Consider the following 19,425-nt stretch of genomic DNA (forward strand, 5'->3'; position numbering starts at 1 on the left):
CAACCACAGTCTTCTACTGGTGGACCCTGGGAGCTGCCCAGTGCCACCCCAGTCTCCGGCTGCTGTCTCCTAGCGACCGCCTCCTCCCTAAAGGCTCTCCAGGCCTGGGGGACGGGCCCTGGAGAGCTCCGCGTCTCCCCCCGGCCAGGAGAGGAGGCGCTGGGCTGGAGGGCCTCCATTGAGCCCCCGACAGCCTCTCCACCTTGGAGGGCCCAGGCGGCAGCACAGGACCATTCAGGCTCTATTCAATATGTATATAATATGTGTCGGTTCAGCTACGTCACGCCTGCAGCTGTTCCATGAACCGCCTCCTGAACACGCTGGAAGGTCTGCACACGCAGTGCCAAGGGTCTGGGAAGGGGTTGAGTCTCCCCCATCAGTTGGAGACAGACAGACAGACAGACAAAACAGACAGACAGACAGGTTGGTAGAAAGACAGAAGGACAGCCAGCCCGACTGACACAAAAGACACAGACAGCCAGATAGACACACAAAGACACAGACAGACAGGTAGACAGACAGACAGGATGGTAGACAGACAGACAGGATGGTAGACAGACAGACAGGATGGTAGACAGACAGACAGAGAGGCAGACAGCAGAGCTTGTACCTTTTTCATGAAGGCGACGTCTTGTTTCGAGATCTTCTCTCTCTTGAACTTGAGCGCGGCCACGTTGGGGATGATTCTGGAGGGATGAGGACGGAGAGCTATGAAAACCAGGACCACTTATCCATGCAAACTAATTAAACTATTAGACACCAATTAGAATTGCATACATAATTCACACACACACACACACACACACGTCGGGTGCCTAGCAACCGAGCGGTACCTGATGCCGCGCAGCTTGGCGCGGTTGTCGTGGCGATCGATGATGTTGTGCAGGATCTCCAGCACCAACTGCCGCAGCTCGCTGTCCTCCATCAGGGAGATGGAGAAGAGCGGGTCCAGGAAGGGGGGGGGCAGCGCCGCCACCATGGTCTTAGACTTGAAGCCGGAGGTCACCTGAGGTCAACACAAGACGCCACACTTTGACCTCTGACCCCTCTGGAGGACGGCGGCCCTACGCCACACTTTGACCTCTGACCCCTCTGGAGGAGTCCTACGCCACACTTTGACCTCTGACCCCTCTGGAGGAATCCTACGCCACACTTTGACCCCTCTCCCAGAGCGCTGAGCAGTAGTTCACTAAGTGATTAGCAGTAGTTCACTAAGTGATTAGCAGTAGTTCACTAAGTGATTAGCAGTAGTTCACTAAGTGATTAGCAGTAGTTCACTAAGTGATTAGCAGTAGTTCATTCAGTGTCTGGCAGTAGTTCTGTCGCGGCTACAAATCATAAGTCTGTCCGAATACACAGGACTTGCAACTCTGAGGAGGAGGAGGAGGTGGAGGAGGAGTGGGAGGGGAGTGTTAGGACCAGAGGAGGAGGATGAGGAAGGTGGATAGAGAGAGGGGTTGGTCTAGGGAGGAGGAGGAGAGGATGAAAGACGAGGAGGAGAGAAGAGGCGGATATAAGAAGAAAGGAGGAGGAGAGATGATGAGTCAATCACAGGAATCAAACGGAAGTGTGTGTGTGTGTGTGTGTGTGTGTGTGTGTGTGTGCGTTCCCAGCTGTGTTTGGCTGTCTCATGTCTGAGAGATTAAATGTCTTTCAGAGTAAGAGTGTTGTGCAGAAATATATTTGTTATTTCATGACATCCAGCAGTATGTTTTATTTCGGTATTAGTGTAGAGATGGTTAAGTTTAGTAGATGATGCATTAGTTAAGAGATCGTCAGGTTGAGTAATTAGGTTAGATATGGTTAAGTTAATGTCTTAGATTAGAGATGGTTAGTTTAGATATTAGGTTAGAAATGGTTGGTTTTGGTGTTAGGTAAGAGATGGTTAGATTAGGGATTAGGAAATAAATGGCTGGATTAGGTATTCAATTAGAGATGGTTAAATTTAGCTATTAGATTAGAGATGGTTGGTTCAGGTTTTAGATTAGAGATGGTTGCTGTAGTTATTAGGCTGGTTCTACAATAGCAGTCAGGCTAGATGTGAGGCATTAGCCCGTAGAGATGGATAAACGTAGCATTTGGAAGTAGAAGGTGTCCCCGCTGAGAGCCAAGCAGTGTGACCCACACCATCAAGCGGCCGTGTGACACCATCTGCCCATCATCCTCCACCGCGCCGCACATCAGGGCCTGATTGCTCTGGTCTGCTGCGGCTAATGGGCCCGTCTGGGAGCCGTCCCTGGCTGGGCGCGGGGGCGCTGGCAGGCAGCAATAAGGGATGACAGATTAGGGTTCTCACTCACCATGATGAGGGAGCTCAGCAGCATGGTCTGGATCCTCTTGGTGCCCTGGTGTCTGGAGGAGGACACAGAGGAGAGAGAGGCTGTTAGAGGGGAGAGAGGACGAGAGAGGAGAGAGAGGCTGTTAAAGGGGAGAGAGGAGAGGGGAGAGGAGGACACAGAGGAGAGAGGACAGAGGAGAGGAGAGGGGAGAGAGGATGAGAGTGGAGAGGGGAGAGGAGGACACAGAGGAGAGAGAGGGGGTTAGAGGGGAGAGGAGGACACAGGAGAGAGAGGGGGTTAGAGGGGAGAGGAGGACACAGAGGAGAGAGGAGAGGAGGACACAGAGGAGAGAGGAGAGGAGGACACAGAGGAGAGAGGAGGAGGACACAGAGGAGAGAGAGGGGGTTGGAGGGGAGAGGAGGACACAGAGGAGAGCGGAGAGGAGGACACAGAGGAGAGGAGGACACAGAGGAGAGAGGAGAGGGCAGAGGAGAGATGCAGTGAGCAGAGGGAGACAGAGGAGGAGAGAGGAGGAGACAGAGGAGGAGAGAGGAGAGGAGGACAGAGCACAGACACCGTGAGCAGGAGGAGACAGAGGGGAGAGGAGGACAGAAGAGCAGAGGAGAGAGGGGATATAAGATAAGTCGATAGAGGAAAGGAGAGGAGAAAGAGGGAGGAGAGGAGACAAGACGAGGGAGAGAGGAGAGGATACCTGAAGAGTGTTCAGGTTATTTCTACACCTTTTCAGTCTCCTGCAAATTAAATCAGAGACCATTTCCCCAGCGTGACTACGGCAGCCTGGTTTGACGGTTTAAATCACCAGGACACTTCCTCAGGATGATTCTGGTTCTGATAACCTCAGACTGGCCGGAGGCAGCAGATTGTTTGGCCGAAGCATGGAGCGGAACAACACACCAGACACACACACACACACACACACACACACACACACACACACACACACACACACACACACACACACACACACACACACACACACACACACACACACACACACACAGTCTGAGTCACCCCCCCAGCAGGGGGCTTCTTAAAGGAGCAGTCCCCCAGAAATGACGTCAGCAGAAGCTTTTAGACATCCATTCCGTACTGCATTCTTATTTTATCTTGTAAAATGTACATTTGTAAATTTTTTAAAAGGTTGTCAAATCAATTTTGAATGCCATTACTGTCCTGTTCCGTCTTCCCCGACACCTGAACCCCCATCTGGGACCATCAGTAGCATCGTGTCACATCTCTCCCCAGCCTCTTAGCAGAGGGCTGCCGTCTCGGGAATCAAACACTCAAACCTCACGGACGCCGTTTCCTTTGAGGTCTCATGAGGAATGTTAGCGTTTCATTTGTCCGAGCCTTCTGCCGGAGACAAACTGCCTTACTACCACCACCCTGTCTCTCATCAAATGGGCAATAAAAGGTCTCCACCATGGCTCTACTGAACACGTTATTCATCTCTCTGCTGTATTCTGATTCACGGTCTAACGCTCTTCAGGAGAGAAGGGGAACGGGAGACATTGTCGTCCTGTGATCAGTGATGGAGACGCATCGTCAGACGCGACTAGCGAGCCCACAGCACATGAACTGCACACACACACACACACACACACGGTAAGCTTGATGCCAACAATCTGCTCCCACTTTCAAGGAGAAAAATAAAACACACACATAGGAGACTGAGACGCAGAGAGAGTGTGTGTAACGTCTCACCCTATCTTGACCGTGTCCATGGAGTGGCAGGGCGTCCCGTACACCGGGATCTTCCCCATGATGAACATCATCACCTCCGCACGCTGGTAGTCAGGGAGGTTACCGCCGAAGAACCCTGCACACACACACACACACACACACACACACACACACACACACACACACACACACACACACACACACACACACGGTGTTGAGGATGTGTTTGAATGAAATTTGATAGAAATGCCAGAACTTTAAATAAAGTTTTCCATGCCGATGGTGTTAACGTTGGCGTTATGGAACTGCTTAAAGGTGCCATGACACGCCGCTAGGTGTGGTGCTATAGCCGTCACAAGCCGTTTTGGAAATATGGGCGTGTCCACCTAGATGTGTGCTGGATAGATCAGTCTACCAGCCGGTGGACTGTAGAAAACGTTGCTCATCTACCCGTCACACATCTAGGTGGACACCCCTAGACGCCGTTTAAATAAAGTTTTGTTGTACCGATGGTCTGTATGATGGCGTAAGAGAACGGTTCTAGTAATGTTTTGTCATAAGGATGGTCTTAATGATGGCGTTACGGAACAGTTTAAATAAAGTTTTGATATAAGGATGGTCTTAATGATGGCGTAACAGAACAGTTTAAATAAAGCTTTGCCGTACCGATGGTCTGTATGATGGCGTTACGGAACAGTTTAAATAAAGCTTTGCCGTACCGATGGTCTATATGATGGCGTTACGGAACAGTTTAAATAAAGTTTTGCCGTACCGATGGTCTGTATGATGGCGTACCAGAACAGTTTAAATAAAGCTTTGCCGTACCGATGGTCTGTATGATGGCGTTCTGGACGATGCGCTCCTCGCTCTCCTTGGATCGCCCTGACGACACGCTGGCGGCCGACGCCCGGCGAGGCCCCTCCCCCAGCTCCAGGTCCACGCTGATCCTCAGGTGCTTCAGCAGCGTGTTGAACACCTCCAGCACTGTGGGGCCTGAGAACACACACACACATCAGCACACACATCAACACACACACATCAACACACACACACACACACACACACACATCAGTCAACACACACATCAGTACACACACACATCAGTCAACACACACACACGCCTGCAGAACACACACACACATCAGTCAACACACACACACGGCTGGAGAACACACTCACACACACATCAGTCAACACACACACACACACACACACACACGTCTGGAGAACAAACACACACATCAGTCAACACTAGGGATGGGTCAAAATATTTGATTATTCGATTATTCGTTCCTGAGGGTCAAAGTCGATTTTTAACATTTGGACCGTTAACATTTTTTCCCATTCAAATAAACAAGAATTAACGGGCGGAACTAATGTTGGTTCTGTAGCACTAATAGTTAATCATGTACAGAAAAACAATATACACAATACACAAGCATACATATTAATATATATGCATACAACACAAACACTGATCACTGTTATAGTTCGTTTTTTTGCGTTTAAGATATTAAGTGATTTCTTGCCGATGATCCACGGCTGCCTTTGTGAATGTCGGCACACATCGAATAATCGATTATTCGTTCATACCACCCACTGATTATTCAACCATGAAAAATTTAAGTTATTCACATCCCTAGTCAACACACACACATCAGTAAACACACACAACATCAGTCAACACACACACATCAGTAAACACACACATCAGTCAACACACACAGCATCAGTAAACACACACACACACCTGGAGAGCACACACAACATTAGTAAACACACACACACGCCTGGAGAACACACACAGCATCAGTAAACACACACACACACACACGCCTGGAGAACACACACAGCATCAGTAAACACACACACAAGGTGGACCAGGGGTCAAAGGTCATGGTCTGGGAAACCCTTAGAGCTACTATGCTATCTAGCTAACTAGCTACAGTCACATCCAGCTAGAGGTGGGAGCTATACTATCTAGATAGCTAGGTATGCTATCTAGATAGCTAGGTATGCTATCTAGCTACAGTCACATACCTAACCGGAGGAGGGAGCTTTGCTATCTATCTATCTAGCTAGCTAGCTAGCTAGCTAGCTAGCTAGCTAGCTAGCTAGGGTCACATACCTAACCAGAGGAAGTAGTTATGCTAACTAGCTACGGTCACATACCCAGCCAGAGGTTGGGTGGAGTCGGGCATTCCGGTTCGAAGGCGTTTGTTCTTTTGAACTCTTGAGTCAAACCTGTCAAAAGTATCTTTAATGGTCTGAAGGGTTTTAAGGGTTTGGAACAGCAGCACACATGGGGAGACTGCAGCTAGGGTTCCATACCCATTCACCTGATTGGCTCCAGGCCATGCTCATCGTGAGATGAATGAACAACATGCAGTCTGTAGGAAACGGTACGTCTCTAACCGTTCGAAACAAGTCAGAACCAGTTAAAGAACCGTTTGGAACCGGCCAGAGGTAGTTCTCTCTAGAACAAGTCGAGTGTCGTTTGTCACTCAGAGAGAATGACAAATCATGAGTGAGTGGTCCTTGCAGGGTGGATGTTAATTATCACACAACAACACATTAACACAGGGATGACAGCATCAGGGCAGACTGAATATGACATCCACTGCAGCCAGAGAGAGTGAGTGGGAGAGTGAGGGAGTGAGAGATGGAGAGGGAGTGAGACCTAGAAAGACAGAGATAGAAAGAAGAAAGAGAATTGAATTGAGATAGAGGTAGTTCAAGTCATCTTTGTAGACTGCTTTGGCAATGCAAACGTTAATTGCCGATGCCCATAAAGCTCTTATAATATTGCTATTAAGAGGTCAGAAAGTCTTGTATTAACGTGGACTCTATAGAGCTAGAGCGGTCAGAGTGTATTAATGCAGGCTCTATAGAGCTAGAGCGGTCAGAGTGTATTAATGCAGGCTCTATAGAGCTAGAGCGGTCAGAGTGTATTAATGCAGGCTCTATAGAGCTAGAGCGGTCAGAGTGTACTTATGCAGGCTCTATAGAGCTAGAGCGGTCAGAGTGTATTAATGCAGGCTCTATAGAGCTAGAGCGGTCAGAGTGTATTAATGCAGGCTCTATAGAGCTAGAGCAGTCAGAGTGACGTACCGACAGAGCCCTTGGCAGCGATGGCGACGGTCTCCAGCAGCACCTGGACGATGCCGGCCCGGACCCGGGGCGTGTTGCGGCCGTGGGTGTCCAGGTGGTTCAGCACTTGCTGGATCACATGGTGGGAGTGCTGCGCCTGGGACACACACACACACACACACACACACACACACACACACACACACACACACACACACACACACACACACACACACACACACACACACACACACACACACACACACACACACACACACACACGTTGAGACGCAGTTCCGAGTTCAATCCCCAAGGTCTGCTAACTGTAGGCCAACTATCTAAACAAAGTCCCCTTGGATAACGGCGTCTTCTGAATAGTATACAAAAGGTTGGTTTAGTGGCTAGGGTGCCGGTCAAGAGGTTGTGGGTTCGAGACCCCATGTCTACAGTCTAACCCGAAATAACATAATAATAATAAAAATAGTAAAAATACAATAATAAATATATCATTATACAGTGTGTGTGTGTGTGTGTGTGTGTGCAGACAGTGGAGTGAGCAGCCAATTAAATCCACTACAAAAAAACCTGAAAGGAACAAATAAAAATACAAAATAAAAGCGTGAGAGAGAATGGTGGAGAAAATGGGCAACTGGGAAACTGTTGACATTGCAAAAAAGGTGTGTGTACGACCAAACTTGATCAAACAACTATGAGTCATGTTCTCACACACACACACACACACACACACACACACACACACACACACACACACACACACACACACACACACACACACACACACACACACACACACACACACACACACACACACACACACACACACACGACTTGGGGTTTCTGATTGGAGGCTGTGGGAGAGGGGGCGGGGCTTCACCTGGATGGAGTACATGATGATTCTGAAACAGGAAACGGCGAACTCGTTGGGGTCCCACAGGTGATGGTTGTCCAGGTGACTGCGGAGGGAAGGACATGATGTCACTATGTGCCATGGTCAGGACAGGTAGACCGTGTGTGTGTGTGTGTGCACGCGTGTATGTGTGTGATTGTGAGTGAGTGATTGTGTGTGTGATATTTAGTGAGTGAGTGATTGAGTGTGATTGTGAGTAAGTGATTGTGAGTGAGTGAGTGACTGTGTGATTGTGAGTGAGTAAGTGAGTGAGTGATTGTGAGTGAGTAAGTGAGCGATTGTGAGTGAGTGAGTGAGTGATTGTGAGTGTGATTGTGAGTGTGATTGTGAGTGAGTGAGTGAGCGATTGTGAGTGTGATTGTGAGTGTGATTGTGAGTGAGTGAGTGTGTGATTGTGAGTGAGTGATTGTGAGTGAGTAAGTGAGTGATTGTGAGTGTGAGTGAGTGAGTGATTATGACTGAGTGAACCTACACCAGGACGGGCCTCACAGCGTTGTTCATGTTGCCGTACGCAGCGCGACCCAGCAGCTCTCTGAAGCAGCTCTCAGCCAGGACCACCGGGTCCTCCTGGTGGTCCGGGTCGGGGTCCTGACCCCCCACCGAGGGGGTGGCAGGGTGCCCCACTCTGGGGGGGCGGGGGAAGAGAGAGAGAGAGAGAGAGAGAGAGAGAGAGAACGAGAGAGAGAGAGAGAAAATGGGGATTATGGAAGAGAGATGAAACGTGAGAGATTAATACGATAGCATCTACATTTTCCTTTAATCTATTTTCTGCTGTTTGAATAATAATTGCTTTATGCACGTTTTACATTTTCAGCCCCAGAATCTTTGGACTGCACGTTCTTTTTGATCTACCATCAAAAATCATAAGCCTAGCATAGCCTCGCATGTAGCTCTCTTCCCGTCTAGCCTAGCTTCTAGCTCTCCACCTGCCTAGCCCGGCATTGAGTTGTGCGCGACGCGGCGGCGGAGATCATAACCTTACATAACGCTACATAACACTGAGAGCACCTTCCTGCAGCCAGCTGAGGCCCTGGCGCCGAGCCATTAATTATTAGCGCTGTTAAGCCGAGCGGGATTCAGCCTCCCAACGTCGTCTGCAGGATCATGACAGGATGTCTGCTGGGGGGCTTCGCTACGGCAGTCCTAACTCATCCAATAACCCCAGCGCTCTATTTATAGCCTGCTCCCAGCGCCGTGAATGAACCCACAGACACAGCTGGAGCCGTCCCAGCCCCCGTCTGGCTGCCAGCGTTCTGCTGGAGAGACTCAGCTGGTGGTGTTATGGTGGACGCACTCTACTGGTGACACTCTACTGGTGGCACTCTACCGGTGGCACTCTACCGGTGGCACTCTACCGGTGGCACTCTACCGGTGGCACTCTACCGGTGGCACTCTACTGGCAGCATTCTGGTGGAGAGATTCAGCTGGTAATATTCTAGTGGTAGGATTCAGCTGGTAATATTCTAGTGGTAGGATTCAGCTGGTAATATTCTAGTGGTAGGATTCAGCTGGTAATATTCCAGTGGTAGGATTCAGCTGGTAATATTCCAGTGGTAGGATTCAGCTGGTAATATTCTAGTGGTAGGATTCAGCTGGTAATATTCTAGTGGTAGGATTCAGCTGGTAATATTCTAGTGGTAGGATTCAGCTGGTAATATTCTAGTGGTAGGATTCAGCTGGTAATATTCCAGTGGTAGGATTCAGCTGGTAATATTCCAGTGGTAGGATTCAGCTGGTAATATTCTTAGTGGAAATACTCAGCTGGTTATATTCTTTTTGTAGCATTCTGGCGGGAATATTCCACTGGTAAGATTGTAGTGGATCTTTCCGCTGGTTATATTGTAGTGGACATATTTTAGTGGTGCTTTTCTAGTGGAAAATACTACAGCGGGAATATTCTAATGGGAATTCAGCTGAATGTTTGGAATTAACTTCTTGAAAAGAAATAAAGTACACACATTCTTTAAGCATGTAGACGTTTCTATTTCAGTGCAAAGCCAACAACCTCACGTCATATTAGTATAATTCAAAGACTGTTTAAGTTAAACCATTTTGACTTCAAATAAAATAAACTATATACACTGAACATCAACTTCGCTGCAATGTTCAAAACTATTTTCAATGTCAGCCACATAACTTAAAACATTATGATCAAAACGTGAACGCACTTGACGTTTAATTAAGCCTTAAACTCCTTTTGTTAGGAATTCCTTCATCTCTGCAAGGACTCAACGCATTCACCAAGAATCCTTATCAGAGCAGACCACTTCAAACAGTTCTCTTGAGCACGGCCGTGGACGGGGAATGTCTTGAGAATGCTGCACTGAATCGGCTCCATCTGCAGTGTTTGTTGCTAGTTCTCCCAGATGCCTCCAAGTCTCCCTCTGGTCTCAGTGTTTTACGCCCTTTCCATCTCGTTACGTCTGTCTGCGTGATGTGCACCGATGGATTCACCATCACACTATTCTGTGTGATGTTGTCCCGTCCATTTAGGGTGAAATCTGTCTCGATGTTTGGAAGGGACGTAATGATGCAAAATAAATAAATAATCAATAATTCCCCTCAAATGCATTAAAACTAAAGCAACAAGCGCTTTTTGAAAATGTACGGTGTAGAAAGTACAGATTTTTGTGTTAAAATGTATGTGTCAGAGTAAAGTACAGATACCTGAAGTATTTGTACCTCTTCACTTTCCACTTCTGCCTAAAGCTGATATCTTTACCAGGCAACACGGTCACGGATATCAATGATCCCATGGTGCTGCTTCATAAATCTATTCAAACCCAAAATGGATGGCTTCCATAATGAATAATAACCCCAGTGGCCTCAGAGAGGGACATGGAACCAGGGATTAGCTGGTGACACAGCAGCATCCCAGAAAGGCCAAACATTGCCGCACACTGACAGCTTGGCTTCGACAGCACCTGGTCCATTTCCATTTTAGGTTTATCGTAAAAAACAACGTACGACCTAATATTGAATAGTTTGAGTAAAACAAACAACCAGCACAAAGTGTCCAGCTCGATGGTAGCGGATGGATTGTGGAGGCAGTGTTGTTGTAGCGGTGACATGTAGACGTCAGGGAGGAACGGTGAGTTATCCTCGGGGGGGGGGGGGGGCGGGAGATGGATGGAGGCCAGAGACCGGATGGTTCTGGGGCTCAGACCCCCGCTGAGACCACCATCGATCAGGGCTAAGAAAAGATGCTTCAGTCACAAGCTGCTCTGTCTCTTACTGGGCTGGGCGAACGAGCTCGAGCTCCCTCTCCTCTCGCTCACTCCCTCCCTCCCTCCCTCTCCCATTCCTCTCCCTCTCTCCTGTAAGTTACCAGGAGCCTCTGAATTCACACAAACACCCAAGAGGATGAACCAGTCTTTTACTGGCGGGCACTTGGAGCAGACCAGTACAACCAGTCTACTACTGATCCAGGGTTTTATTGGGCACTGCCAGGGTTAGGGGTTCGACTCCCACCATGAAGGATCCTTGGGATAACAACGCTAACCTTAAGTCAGATATCTCTTGTGTTGGGAGAACTGGTTACACTGGAAACGATACACAGACCAAACTGGAACATCTTTCTGTGCGGACCGTGGTCTTGAAATGGTTCTCAGCGCGGTGGTCCCGTTGGTCACATTGAGGGTTTTAAGTCCCTGCCAGTGGTCGTCATAGCGACAGACTGGCTCATTAAGCCCCAGACGTCTGAAACTGACCCTCGTTAAGAGACCGGCGGGAACGGAACAGGATCCGTTCAGCCTCTTCTAGAACGGAGAAGGTGATCTAGAAGGTGATCTGGGAAACAGAACGGCTGTCATCCCTCCTGCCTCGGGGCTGACGGCCGCGCAGGCTGGGAGACTTGGCCAGGGAAGGGGACACTTTAGTGGGAGGCTGAGGGTGGAGGCTGAGGAAGAGGGTGGAGGCTGAGGAAGAGGAGGGTGGAGGCTGAGGAAGAGGAGGGTGGATGCTGAGGGTGAAGGCTGAGGAAGAGGAGGGTGGAGGCTGAGGAAGAGGAGGGTGGAGGCTGAGGAAGAGGAGGGTGGAGGCTGAGGAAGAGGAGGGTGGATGCTGAGGGTGAAGGCTGAGGAAGAGGAGGGTGGAGGCTGAGGAAGAGGAGGGTGGAGGCTGAGGAAGAGGAGGGTGGATGCTGAGGGTGAAGGCTGAGGAAGAGGAGGGTGGAGGCTGAGGAAGCTGAGGGTGGAGGCTGAGTTCTAGGTACAGAGACGGGGAAGTCAGAGGGGGGGCTGGGATGGGAGGGGATTTGGGGGTGGCTCTAAAAATAGATGTGGGTTGACATGGAAACTACTTGGAGGATAAGGTGGGGAGGGGTGGAGGAGGAATTAATAAAGGAATGATGGATGATGGGAGGGGAGGAGAGATTGGGGAGAGGAGAATGCAGAGGAAGAGGCGAGTCCTCAAAGAGAAGGGAAAGGAGGAGGAGAGGGAGGAGAACAGAGAGTGACGCATGCAGGAGAAGAGCCTCCGCCCAGCACCTCCACCTCCCGCCCCCTGCCCCCCCCTCCGGTCCCCAGAGAGCAGGCAGCCCTCCTGGGGTGAGTCACCAGGGTTGGGCTCCCCGTCACAGTTTCCTGGGGGTCTGGGGGGACCCAGGAGGATCTGGGAGGAGAACCAAACCGTGGCAGAGAATCTGGGCATGCGGAATGAGGTGCGGTAAGATGATAACATAATGTGATAGAAGATGATAAATAAACAAACAAACCCAAAACGAAAGAAAGCTACAGGACTGGGATTAAGGGGTGGGGAAACTACAGAGGGTGTGCGTGTGCTTGTGCAGGCAGAGTGACAGGCAGACAGACAGACAGACAGACAGACAGAGTGAGAGAGAGACAGAGAGAGAGACAGACAGAGTGAGAGAGAGACAGAGAGAGAGAAAGAAAGTGAGAGACGGAGAGAGACAGAGAAAGACAGCGACAGAAAGACAGCGACAGACAGAAAGGCCGGGGGGGACAGACAGACAGAGAGTGAGAGAGACAGAGAAAGAGGCCGTGACAGAGGTTGGGGTTTATTCAAAAAAATAAAGGATTAGGGAAACATTCTGGGCTCCCGGCTGTGTTTGTGTTCAAGCATGTGCGTGTGTGTGTGTGTGCGCGTGTCCGTGTGTGTGTATATGTGTGTGCGTATATGTATGTGCGTGCGTGTGCGGTTCTTGGCAACAGGAAGTCGGACCGTTGCCATGACAGCCACAGGAAGCGGCATCTGTCTGGCACTCTCAGAGACGGGTCCTGATGAGATGCTACGTCGAGGCATTAGAGCGGCTGAATCGGACCGCCGACATTACCCACGATGCATTAGGGCTCTGGGGCCAGGCGGAGGGGACGGAGACAGACAGACAGACAGACAGACGGGGGCGTCGTATAGAGTTGTTCCGATGCTAGTATCGTAAATTCCTCCGATACTGCCTAACATGTAGCATCGGATATTGACGAATGCCTGGGCGATATGGCTGAAAGACATATCACGATATAACTTCATTGATATCGATAACTATTGATCATTTTAATGACCTACAAAGACCAGGAATGACCATGAATGACCATGCTGGATTTAAACACTTCTGTTCAACATGACCTTCCACTGTTCTTCATTGATAAATACTCCAATGTCGACACAACAATGAAAAACACTCAAATATTGTAACTAAGTATGGAACCGTGTTTGTGTAACAAACCCAGCTGCTAGATTCGGTGGTCCAGTCTCTTATCGATATATATTGAACATGTTTTATCAAAAGTCTATCACGATACGATAATTGATTGTTTTATTGCCCAGGCCTAGCGAGTACGCAAGTCTATGCGTTGATCCAATACCATCGCTTGACTAGCTCATTTACTACACAGGCAGAGATCATCACAAACACTGTGGCGTTATGCTGCGTTCGTTAACGGTCGGAGGTGGAAAGTCGGAATGCGAAACACGTCATCTCCGACCTACGCGGGTATGGATGCTCACGATTAACTTGAAGAACACAAATGTATTATTCTTCTTATAGATTATAAATGATCTAGTTCTGAAAAAAAAAGTTGTCGACAGTAAGTGAACCAACTGTACATTGCCGTCATCATAAGAGAACCCTTCAATAAGAACAAGTGCCATCAGTAGTTACGATGCTAGATGCTGTATCGGTACATACTCGGTATCGGCCGATACTCAAGTTCATGAATCGGGAAGGAAAAGATGGTATGGGAACTAGGGATGGGCATTTTAAGAAATGTCCTTGATCGATCAGCGATAAAATTAACGAGGAATTATTGATTTAATCGTTATTTTTCTATAGGCTATATAAAAAATTCCCGTTGGGAGAAAATACAGCATATTTTTCTGAAGTATTTATAGGCCAACAATAATACAAGACAGTTAACATGTAGACCTACAACTGTTTTAAAATAATAAATATAGACCTTAAAGGCTATTAGAGGCCTTATAGGCTGTTGGCCTTATAGGCTGTTGGCCTATGCGGCGCTTGTAAAAGCCGAACAATGCGCTCTTAAACACAGGAAACTATTCAAAAAGACAAAATCTGTATTAAACAGCCAAGCAACGGCTTTGCTGTTCAGTTCTCACACTAACTAACCCTAAAACTAACCCTAAAATATCACGTGATCGACACAATTCTTCACGATCAATGATCGATCATCGATCGACCACGCCCATCCCTGAGGGGGGAACGTGTGTGGTACCTGTCGAGGTCCTCGGCGTCCTGCATGTTGAACAGCATGGAGGGGATGAGCTTGTCCATGTGCTGCGGCTCCCAGATGATGGCCTGCAGCTCGTCGTTCACCGTCTTCCTCACCACGCCCTGCAGCCCGCGGATACCCGCCACCCGGATCCTACAGACAGACAGGTAGAGAGACAGACAGGTTCAGTCTCCCTCACCGAGCCCTGCAGCCCGCGGATACCCGCCACCCGGATCCTACAGACAGACAGGTAGAGAGACAGACAGGTTCAGTCTCCCTCAACGAGCCCTGCAGCCCGCGGATACCTGCCACCCGGATTCGAGACAGACAGGTAGACAGAGACAGACCGAGAGAGAGAGACAGGTATAGAGAGACAGAAAAATACAGACTTGTAGAGAGACAGACAGGCAGAGAGAGAGACAGGTAGAGAGACAGACAGACCAATGTTTCATCGGTACAGGAGCCAGATGCTCCTCCCTGCACCATTACATCTAAACCAATAGCAGTTAATCTCCAAACTAATGAACTTCTAATTAACTCATCAACTACAAACCACACGACTGCAGGTAGCTCGCTTCATTAGCCCCGACCAATGAGGAGAGAGGGAATGATCCCCCAGCGCCTGGCTGTGGTGTGGAGGGAGGGAGGGCGGGAGGGAGGGCGAGGTGGTCCTAGTGACCCTGGAGGACCCAGGACCCAGATGGAGGACCTCCATCTGGACCGGTCTCTCCATCTGGACGGACTCTCCCCCGCAGGAGGAACTTATTTAAAGATGGACGTCCACTTATCGAAACCGCCCACTTTGACACAAACGTAAAATCTACCCACACTTTCAAACACACCAATTCAATTGATGCTGAAGCTGGCTCAAGTGTGGGTTATTTGTAGATAGCGAGGGAGACACAGAGGTAGAGAGAGAAGTAGAGGTAGCGGGAGAAGTAGAGAGATTCAGCAATAAGTGTGTGTGCACGCATGTGCCTGCATGCACATGTGTGTGCCTGAGTGTGTGTGTGTGTGTGTGCCTGAGTGTGTGTGTGTGTGTGTGTGTGTGTGTGTGTGTGTGTGTGCCTGCATGTGTGCCTGCATTTGCGTGTGTGTGTGTGTGTGCGTGCCTGTATGTGTGTGTGTGTGTGCGTGCCTGTATGAGTGTGTGTTTTCCTGCATGTGTGTGTTCGTACCTGTGTGTGCGTGCCTGTGTGTACCTGTGTGTGTGTGTGCCTGTGTGTGTGTGCCTGTGTGTGTGTGCCTGTGTGTGCCTATGTGTGTGTGCCTGTGTGTGTCTGTGTGTGCCTGTGTGTGTGTACCTGTGTGTGTGTCTGTGTGTGCCTGTGTGTGCCTGTGTGTGTGTGCCTGTGTGTGCCTGTGTGTGCCCGTGTGTGTGTGCCTGTGTGTGCCTGTGTGTGTGTACCTGTGTGTGTGTGTCTGTGCGTGCCTGTGTGTGCCTGTGTGTGTGTGCCTGTGTGTGCCTGTGTGTGCCTGTGTGTGCCTGTGTGTGCCTGTGTGTGCCTGTGTGTGCCTGTGTGTGCGTGCCTGTGTGTGCGTGCGTGCCTGTGTGTGTGTGCGTGCGTACCTGGAGCGTGTCTCGGGCTCCTCGTGCGTGGAGTGGCACATGGCGCTGAACTGGGACACGAAGAAGTCGTAGCGCCGGTGGTACGAGGGCGTGTCCTCCTCGATGTTGGCGAACTTCACAAACTGCGGGGACAAGAGAGACGCGCTCTGATTGGTGGGTACACGCCAACGCCCTCACACTAGCTGCCTTCATCCCCAGCCCCCAGTTGGCTCCTTAGGACGGTCCACAGGGCCTCTGTGGCCGTTTCACCGGGGATGATTGGATTAAAACTAAAAGCCAACCAAACAATTTGGTTATGTTGAATATGTTGCATTACGACATCATTTCCTGTCCTTTCCCTGGTGTGTGTGTGTGTGTGTGTGTGTGTGTGTGTGTGTGTGTGTGTGTGTGTGTGTGTGTGTGTGTGTGTGTGTGTGTGTGTGTGTGTGTGTGTGTGTGTGTGTGTGTGTGTGTGTGGAGCTGATAACCACTCGTCATGTTAATTCTCCCCACCCCCCAGCATTCAGATTTAAACAGACTTAACGGCCCGGGTTTTAATTAGCGCGGGCATAAAGCACCGGTGTCAAACGCTGAATGCCGCAGAGGCTCAGAGGGGATGCTAGCTAGCTATTGCCGGCGGCGGCGGCGGCGGTGCTGGTAATAGCCAGCAGCCCCACACCCCCCCCCCCCCCCCCCCCCCCGCCCCTCCTCCCTAATGGTAGCCCTGACAATGGCCGCCTCAGACCCACAGTCCCTCTTTTGTCCTCTGATGGCAGTAGCGTTTACTCTGCAAAATGCCTGCGAGCGGCGGCTGTGGCTCCCTACACGCCCTCCGACGCGCCCCGGCGTCCCAGGGGGCACACGTTGATGGGCAACGCCAAACGGACGCGGTTGGCAACCGGTTGCTAAGCCATCGTTGTCCGTTGTAGCAGATTGCAGGAGCCTCTCCTCTCAGATCACTGTTGGGGGAACAGTCCGACCCCTCTCTTTCACTACCTCCTTCTGCCTCCTCCCTGTCTGTCTGTCTCCTCTCTCCCTCCCTTTTCCCTGTCTGTTTCTGTCCCCTCTCTCCCTCCCTCCCTCTCTTGGCCTTTCCCAGCCTCCATCTCTCCCTATCTCTCTCTCTCTCTCTCTCCTCCCTCCATCACTCAAACCAATGACCATGGCCTGATCAGGTAACTCCTGATCTGGAAGAGTGATTCATGAGCGGCCGCTGAGAGGGCATTGAGAGGGGAGAGGAGAGAGGAGAACACGTCAGCGAGGACTCCCCCGCTGAAGGTCCACCCCGCTCGAGCCAACAGATGAAGAGGAAGAGGAAGAGGGGGACGGCGTGGGCCCAGATCAACACCGGTTCACGGCCCGCCATCAGAGTGTCTCTGTGGGACCTCAACGTGACTTTGACTGAACAAAAGAGAGTGGCCAAAGAGGAGAAGAGGAGAAACATCAAGACCAGGAGGAGGGACCCGGCGGGACAAGATGGAGGACGGATTGTTTGAGCTCCAATCTAATCATGCAAACAAGGCGGAGTGGCGGGGAAATGGCCTTCATATGTCACAGATGCCTTCTAGCGCCCAGGCTGTGTGGATGAGTGTGTGCGGTGTGCTAATTTCAACGTGACACAGACACACTGTGCGTGTCTGGTGTGTGTGCGTGCGCCTTACATCACCGTGACACACTATATGTTGCTAATAAATATGCCTGCCTCCCTTGGGGGCTGTTCTGAAAGCCCAATTAAAGGAGAGGGAGATGTGTCATTAGAGGAGAGGGAGTAGGAGACATTAGAGGAGAGGGAGACATCAGAGGAGAGGGAGACATTAGAGGAGGAGTAGGAGACATCAGAGGAGGAGTAGGAGACATCAGAGGAGGAGTAGGAGACATTAGAGGAGGAGTAGGAGACATTAGAGGAGGAGTAGGAGACATCAGAGGAGGAGTAGGAGACATTAGAGGAGGAGTAGGAGACATCAGAGGAGGAGTAGGAGACATTAGAGGAGGAGTAGGAGACATGAGAGGAGGAGTAGGAGACATTAGAGGAGGAGTAGGAGACATGAGAGGAGGAGTAGGAGACATGAGGAGGTGTAGGAGACATTAGAGGAGGAGTAGGAGACAGAGACGGAGTCTGAGACATTAGAGGAGGAGGAGACATGAGGAGGAGTAGGAGACATGAGAGGAGGAGGAGACATTAGAGGAGGAGGAGACATTAGAGGAGGAGGAGACATTAGAGGAGGAGTAGGAGACATTAGAGGAGGAGTAGGAGACATCAGAGGAGGAGTAGGAGACATTAGAGGAGTAGGAGACATCAGAGGAGGAGAAATCAGAGGAGGAGTAGGAGACATAAAAAGGAGGAGACGGAAACATTAGAGGAGGAGAATGAGACATTAGAGGAGGAGAAGACACATCCACGGAGGAGAATGTTTGTTCATTCAAATGAGCTGAGGAGGATAGCACGGCAGCTAGCCGCTACCGCTAGCCGCTGCCCCCGTTGGCGGAGAACTAGCGCGACCTTCTCCAAGGACGGCCGACACCGGCAGGGGAGAGCGGTTATCTGGACGGCCATCTTGTAAACAAACCAGCCGGAGCGCGGGAGATGAAGACGGAGAGGCGGCGGGCGCCGTGTGTACTCACCCCCGAGACGGTAAACACCGCACCGCGCCCGAGGGGGTCAGTCTCTGCTCCACGCAACGGGAGGGGAGAGACGCCGCTGATCAAAGGAAGCGCCGAGGGGGCCGGCGAGGCAGGCCCTCCCCCTCACCGACTGCCACATCAGCCAATCACAGAGAGGGAGATTCCTCGGCGTGTGGGGGGGGGGGGGGGGTCCGACGGCGGAGTCCTACTCCTCTGGCCGTCCCAGAGGTTTGATTCTTTGAGTCAGGAGCTCCGTTCACAGACGTGAAGAGCAGGCCGGTGATACCACTCTGAGCCGCTAGTTCTACCGTTCAGACCGGTTTAGTCGCTTTAGCTTATTTCTAATAACAGGCCGCATAGACGTAGTTTTCACTGTCCACGTAGAACCTGCTTCCATGTTGATAATACAACATGTAGGCAGTAGTTCCCCTGGCTGGTGTCTCTACTGCGCCCCATGAAGAGCCCGGTCCATCAGGAACACTCTGGGAGGAGCCCTTAATGCTCCTGTTTAGAGTGGCCGACTCCAACGCATTCAGACCACTTCATTATCACACACACACACAC

General features: G+C 50.4%; 1 protein-coding gene across 1 annotated transcript in view; it reads right to left on the bottom strand.

Moving 5' to 3' along the window:
* efr3a (EFR3 homolog A) overlaps positions 1 to 19,425 on the bottom strand; it is a 69,027-nt gene that overhangs the window by 16,405 nt on the left and 33,197 nt on the right. Inside the window, exons 5-14 of the mRNA XM_084480443.1 lie at positions 16,261 to 16,382; positions 14,694 to 14,843; positions 8,474 to 8,626; positions 7,969 to 8,047; positions 7,095 to 7,230; positions 4,809 to 4,976; positions 4,005 to 4,119; positions 2,301 to 2,352; positions 834 to 1,006; positions 611 to 686 (exon numbers count right to left, since the gene is read on the bottom strand). Coding sequence (XP_084336569.1) covers positions 611 to 686; positions 834 to 1,006; positions 2,301 to 2,352; positions 4,005 to 4,119; positions 4,809 to 4,976; positions 7,095 to 7,230; positions 7,969 to 8,047; positions 8,474 to 8,626; positions 14,694 to 14,843; positions 16,261 to 16,382 — 1,224 coding nt within the window. The remainder of the gene's footprint in view (positions 1 to 610; positions 687 to 833; positions 1,007 to 2,300; positions 2,353 to 4,004; positions 4,120 to 4,808; positions 4,977 to 7,094; positions 7,231 to 7,968; positions 8,048 to 8,473; positions 8,627 to 14,693; positions 14,844 to 16,260; positions 16,383 to 19,425) is intronic.

This window comes from Micromesistius poutassou (assembly GCF_964030765.1).
Source record: "Micromesistius poutassou genome assembly, chromosome: 16".
Classification (NCBI taxonomy): Eukaryota; Metazoa; Chordata; class Actinopteri; order Gadiformes; family Gadidae; genus Micromesistius; species Micromesistius poutassou.